The 6,925-nt window shown below is 34.4% G+C and overlaps 1 protein-coding gene across 1 annotated transcript in view; it reads left to right on the top strand.

Moving 5' to 3' along the window:
* LOC107757914 (nuclear receptor subfamily 2 group F member 6) overlaps positions 1-3,885 on the top strand; it is a 9,758-nt gene extending 5,873 nt beyond the window's left edge. Inside the window, exon 3 of the mRNA XM_016575520.1 lies at positions 2,919-3,885. Coding sequence (XP_016431006.1) covers positions 2,919-3,222 — 304 coding nt within the window. The 3' untranslated portion in view covers positions 3,223-3,885. The remainder of the gene's footprint in view (positions 1-2,918) is intronic.
* Positions 3,886-6,925: the final 3,040 nt, after the last annotated feature.

Below are 6,925 nucleotides of genomic sequence, written 5' to 3'. Positions count from 1 at the left end.
GTAAAATACCAAGCCATTATAAATGATGTTGCACAAAGGTACATGGCCGTTGAAACACTATTGTGCATGTTGTATAATTGGCCTCTTACAGCAGATCTAACATTAGCCTTGCTGCCATGGGAACTTTAGGAATGAATGAACAGACAGAACTGTCCTTTGTGTTTGTGCCAAGGTTATGTGATAATTTACCGGAGAATCACTGGAGAGCTCTTCACACATGACAACTCACAAAAGACAGAGATTAATTCACATTCAGGTTTATTTATTGGATTACACCTGCAACTTAACTATTTTTATTTATTAGTGTGTTATTGAGTTAGAATTTGTCTTATCAACACAAAAGACCTAAAGCTCACAGGTTTTTAAACGACTCAGTTTTGTTCACATACTTTTATTTTTATTCCTCAATATTCAGTGAAGTTCAGTCAAACTTTCCTTTTTATATTAAATATTACATTTTAAAAATAATAAAAAAAAAATTCTTGTCAGTTTGCAGTTGTACTAGTTTTAGGGATTGTGACAATTTTTTGGGAGACACTCAATGCAAATCATTGATCATTTATTCATGCATTACAAGGGGTAATTGTTATATATATATACAGTGTTGGGGGTAACGCATTACAAGTAACGCGAGTTACGTAATCAGATTACTTTTTTCAAGTAACTAGTAAAGTAATGCATTACTTTTTAATTTACAAGAAAATATCTGAGTTACTTTTTCAAATAAGTAACGCCAGTTACGTTTTTTCCCCATTTATTGACTGAATGCTCTCCTGTGCCCATGTTGAGAGAAATCGGGAGTAAGATGTTACTTTAGTTCTAGAATAAATGTGAACATGCTTTAATTCATCTCACTCACTAAAAAGCAAAACAAAAAAAAACAGATTTAGTTTTCCTCAAAATTAATAAAAACAGTTAAAAGCAACTCAGAATATGACTCAAAGCTGCAATAATTAAATATGTTAAATAATACAAATATCCTTTATGTATTTAATCCCATTTTATTAACCAATTTGCTGCTGACCTTCGATGATCCAATTCAACCATACTAATAAGCAAAAATTACACAAGATAAGCTAACATTTCTTCTTCTTTTTTATTGCTGAAGAGTGTTGAACTTTCTTCTTCTGTGTATACTGTACAGACGTGAATTTACATTTCCTTCAGCCTGAGGCTTTTGGTGTGAAAGGGCTTTTACATTTGCCAAAAATATAACTTTTTATATTAAAAGCAAACAAGCAAGCCCTGCCCAGATTTAAAAAGTAACGCAAAAGTAACGTAACGCATTACTTTCAATAAAAAGTAACTAAGTAACGTAATTAGTTACTTTTTTAGGAAGTAACGCAATATTGTAATGCATTACTTTTAAAAGTAATTTTCCCCAACACTGCTTACCACGTCATTTGTACTACAGACACTGTTTTTTGAGAAGAGTTGTGGTAGTACTTTAAGTTATCATGTGTACCATTTTCGCCTGCCGGATGGAACAAAATTCCATAGACTTGTATATTCAGAGAGGGACCAATATATATGATCATCATAGAAACTTTGACTTTTAGGGTAAAATATTTTGACTTGAATCAATGTGTAACCAAATTGCAACCACCCAAATTATCCTAGAAATTGCATAGCAACTTACTAAACTTACCAAGAACATTTGAACCACATAACAAAATAATAAAACTGTTTAGAAGAAACCTTAAATGCATATAAACATGCAAAAACCTCTCAGAAAACGTTTGTTAATGCACAGCAACATGCTAAAACCACTCATAACACATTAGTACAGCCATAGCACATAGCAAAATGCTAAAACATATCAGACATGTTAAAACCACTCAAAACATGTTAGTAAAAGCATAGTAACATGCTATCACCCAATCACGTTAGTAAAGGCATAGCAACCTGCTAAAACCACTCAGAACACATTAGTAAAGGCATAACAACATGCTAAACCTCTCAGAACATGTTTGCTACGGTATAGCAAAACGCTAAAATCTCTGAGAACTTTATTAAAGGCATAACAAAATGCTAAAACCTCTCATAACACATTAAACGCATATCAACATAGCAATAGCAACATGCTAAAACCATAACACGTTGGTATAGCAAAATGCTAAAATCTCTGAGAACTTTATTAAAGGCATAACAAAATGCTAAAACCTCTCATAACACATTAAACGCATATCAACATAGCAATAGCAACATGCTAAAACCATAACACGTTGGTATAGCAAAATGCTAAAACCACTCATAACACATTAGTAAAGGCATACCAACATGCTAAACCTCTCAGAACATGTTTGCAAAGGTATAGCAAAATGCTAAAACCTCTGAGAACACGTTACTAAAGGGATACCAAAATGCTAAAACGTATCATAACATGTTATTAAATGCGTAGCGACATCTTAAAAGTACTCGAAACATATTAGTCAAGGGATACCAAAATGCTAAAACCACCCAAAACATGTTAGTAAAGACAAAGCAAAATGCTAAAACCTCTCATAACACATTATTAAACACATAGCAATGGTAACATGCTAAAGCTGCTCAGAACACACTAGTAAAGGTATAGCAGCATGCTAAAACCACTCATAACACCTTAGTAAAGGTATAGCAAAATGCTAAAACCACACATAACATGTTAATAAAGGTATAGCAATGTGCTAAAACCACTCAGAACACCTTAGTTGAAGTGGGTTTTGCACAGCCACACTTTTCAAAATGTAAAATTCTAGTTAGCTGGAAAATCAGTCTACTGACAAATTGTAATTCTCTAGGAAGTTGTTCACAGATTTCTAAAAAGTTAAGAGGCTCAGTCAGGACAAGTGCTGCTCTTTTTGAAGCTTTGTCTTTTTCAGAGAGAAGATAACATTGCCAAATATCCATCACATGAGCTGTTAGGATTTCACTTGCAGCTGTATTGTAAACTCTGTGTTTCCTGCAGACGCATGTGGCCTGTCAGATCCGGCGCACATCGAGAGCCTGCAGGAGAAAGCACAGGTGGCCCTGACCGAGTATGAGCGCATGCAGTATCCAGGTCAGCCGCAGCGCTTCGGCAGACTCCTGCTGCGACTGCCCGCCCTGAGAGCCGTTCCTGCCAACCTCATCTCTCAACTCTTCTTCATGCGGCTGGTTGGCAAGACGCCAATCGAGACGCTTATCCGGGACATGCAGCTCTCTGGAAGCTCCATCAGCTGGCCGTACGTGCCTGGACAGTAGATGAACAATCAGAGGACTTGCTCCCTTGTCCCATCTCAGGCTGCTCCCATGCTTCCACAGTAACCGCGTGGATAGATATTGTGTTTTGGGTTTTGTTGATCGTGTATATACTGTATGTCTAAAAGAGATTGACACGTATGTTCCTATGCAGTTTAAATGAGCCATCCAGTACCGGGATACCTCATGTTTCACATCATGACCATCAATTCTGTCAAAAACATTTGACGAGATGAATTAACAGATCCAAAGTTTATTATACCTTCTTTTTCAGAGCATAGTGAACTATTTTAAAGCTAGTGTCGATGTACATTAAGAATCTTTATAACAGACTGCATTTGTGAGTCAAAAATGTTGGGATGTGTACTTGAAAAATCAATGGTGAACAGTAAATGGCTATGTTTAGAATGGAATACTAGCATACTGCACACTACTGTATACTGCTTTATATAGAATAGTATGTGAAACAGTATGAAATATGCAACATTACATGTCCCAAACAGTACTATGCTACATTGTTGTCACATGACCTCATTATATTGCATGTTTATCATGTAAATAGGGTACACTGCATTGTGGGATACAGTATTCTGTGCAGTATGCTGCATATTTTGGCAAATGGCCATCCAGGTATTACACACTATGCACGGAATACAAACTATATACCAAAAACAAAACAAAACAAAACATCAAGAGTAGTATGGTAGTATGCTATTCTGAACATAGACCATGTCCTTGATTGTCCTATTTAAACAGTTCAAGTGAATTTGTCAGTGGGGTGGAGAAATGGTATAAAGTTTTACATTGCTGACAGTGGGAAATATCAAGTATTTTTGCATACTAAAAATAAAAATGAATGATAAACAAAGAAGCTCTTATGTAACAAGACTGTTTATGAAAAAGCGTCCATTTTCAGCGGTGTATTGAGTAAAATAAATAAACTGCAAACAAGAAAGAAAAAAAGATTTGTTTTAACTTTTCATCAGAATTTTATGATCATTGTATTTCCATGATTTAAAAAAAAAAAACTGCAGGCAGCTGTGCATTTGCTACTAATCAGTAGTACATACAAATCAAATACTATGAACATAAAAGCATACCCTTGAGAAAAAGAAGTACGCTACACAGGATAGTATAAAAAAAAAAAAAGAATACTCATTATGGAAATAATATAATTTAGTTGAAAAGGGAAACACTTAAGTGCAAACTGATTGCATGTTACTTAAAAATGTTACTTGCAATGAAGTAAAACTTTATTACAAAGTGCACATTTAAAAAATTTTTTTAAGTGTGTAAAAAAAAAAGGCGTGAAAATGTATTCTTTTAAGTACACTTAAGTTGCCTTTTATTTACATAATAATATATTACCTGAAAGTATTTAAAAAATAGAATATATTCCTACATTTATAATATAAAATATTTTATAAATGAGATTTATTGGGACAATTCGTAGAGTCAATGACAAATAAAGATGCCCAAGAAAAAAAAAAGCTAGTTCCCGTAGAAGAAATGATCTAGTAATATTACACTGACTTTGATTCGGCATTCAAATGTTTTTTTTTCTTCAAATATTAATCATTAAACCTTTTCTTCATTATGATCACACCACCTCTTACTATCTCTAGAAAATGGGTGTAGAATTCAGAAATTGCTAGTAATTTTCAAGTAAATGCTAGTAAATTAATAGCAAAGAAACAGCAAATAACACATTAAATTAAATATGAAAATTTGAAGTAGAAAGACTGAAATAGTATTTTCTTGTAAAATATACTCCAAAACTTTACAACTTTGAAAAATCAATATTTTGCAGGGCAAAAAATATTTTGACTGTTACATACATATGCTGTGTCTGAAATCGTATACTTCCCTAATATATATAGTATGTGAGGCGAGTAGTATGTCCGAATTCATAGTATTAAAAAAACCTACTATGGCGTTATTCTGAAGTGTGCATACGATGGACACTTCACTATCCCATGAGGCGGGGAAAGGCAAGAAACTGACTGAAAAATCGCAGGAAAAAGTGGCTTGTAAACCTGCGTCTGCGGTCGTGAGGAGCCGAGTCGAATAATGCTTGTGTGCGCGCAAATGGTTAATATAAGATAAAAATGAGATAAAATAATATATTAAGATACTAATAATATATCAACATATTAATAAAAAAATAGATATAAATAGATACAGGGCTGCCAACTCTCACGCATTCAGCATTTCACTCAATGCTAAATGCCACACATAGACACGATGTAAATGAGGTATTATATGTGCAATTTGCTTCATTGATTATAACGGAACATTGTGAGATTGTGATAAATTGAAGTGAGTGACAGCTTTTTAGTGATTATATGGAAGCGCTATTTGCGCGCTTTCTTGGCTATAATCAATTCAGAATTTGAATACAAGTTTTGTTTTACTTGCTGCTAACAGGACCAAAGGCCACATATACCCTGCACATGCAGCAAAGGTTCAGGAGTGACATATATCCCGCATCCCTCATATAAATGCGGGAATCATTTTCTAGCTTGTTTGCAATCAGGGTTAGTTGCTTAGCCTATATCCACCGCCTCGATGGCAGGCAAGTATTTCAATTTAGTTGAAAAATCGCTCCTCTTCATAACATAAGGATCACGTCCAACATATGTTGTGATTTTCTCTTTATACCTTTCTCTTGTAATAGTGTCTAAACCAGTACAGTACAGACTTTCCTTCATCTCATCCATTCTGCTTTCACTTCCTGTTCTCATCTATCACGTGATTGCAAACGAGCTATTTTGATGCCTGCTGATTGCAGTACGACAAGCGTTAAAATAAGGTAAATACTAATCATATAGTCATATTTAAAAATGAACACATTAATATATTGTATACTGTCAGTCAATCATGACGACACACTCCCATTTTTATAGCATCAAATAAGTAATTAAAACCAAACTTATAAAAAAACGAAAAAACAAACAAACAAAAACACTTGAACTTACATCAGCGTGATAAAAACTACATAAAATGACAAAAACCATCTTTGGAAAAAATGTATTTGAAGTGTAATTCTTTAATTTGTCTCACGCCCCATTAGATTACATGGAGAGGGTGGGCCACCTGGTGCCGATCGAAACGTTTTGGCTTCACTTTTCAGGACTTGTGTGGCACACTTTCCCTGCGACCCAATGTTTATACTATCCATCCTAAATAGTATGTGAGATTAGAATAAGTGTGTCCCAAAGCATAGTATGTTGAAAAGAGTATGCCAAAAGTCCCAGGATGGTCTACTATTTCAGGAAGATTTTTTAAAGTGTGGATTCGTGCACACTCTAATGGCTAATATTGCCCACAATCCACTGCGCTTTGACGAATGATTCGGTTCACAACTACAAACACGAATAAAAAGCGTTAAAAAAACTACAAACATGGCGGATGTGCGCGACCGACGGAGAGCTTTAGATAAAGGGGTTTGAGTTACTAATAATCAATATTTAACTTGGTAAAAATATCTATTTAATGTTATCTGTGTTATATTTAATCTGCAACAGCAATGTGAACTTTTATAAACATCCGTTTGGCTTTTAACTTGTAAATGCATCATATATAGGCAATGCAAAAAATATGAGCAGAGTTCTCCGAATAAGACCCACGGCTGGCAGATCATCGTGTTACTTTTCTCTCCAATACGGTAGGAAGTTAAATTAAATTAAATGTGGAGGATGTTAAC

The sequence above is a fragment of the Sinocyclocheilus rhinocerous genome, unplaced genomic scaffold, assembly GCF_001515625.1.
Source record: "Sinocyclocheilus rhinocerous isolate Xijiao unplaced genomic scaffold, SAMN03320098_v1.1 scaffold324, whole genome shotgun sequence".
Classification (NCBI taxonomy): domain Eukaryota; kingdom Metazoa; phylum Chordata; class Actinopteri; order Cypriniformes; family Cyprinidae; genus Sinocyclocheilus; species Sinocyclocheilus rhinocerous.
The sequence above is the reverse complement of the archived record's forward strand: the minus strand, read 5'-3'. Positions and strand labels throughout refer to the sequence as shown.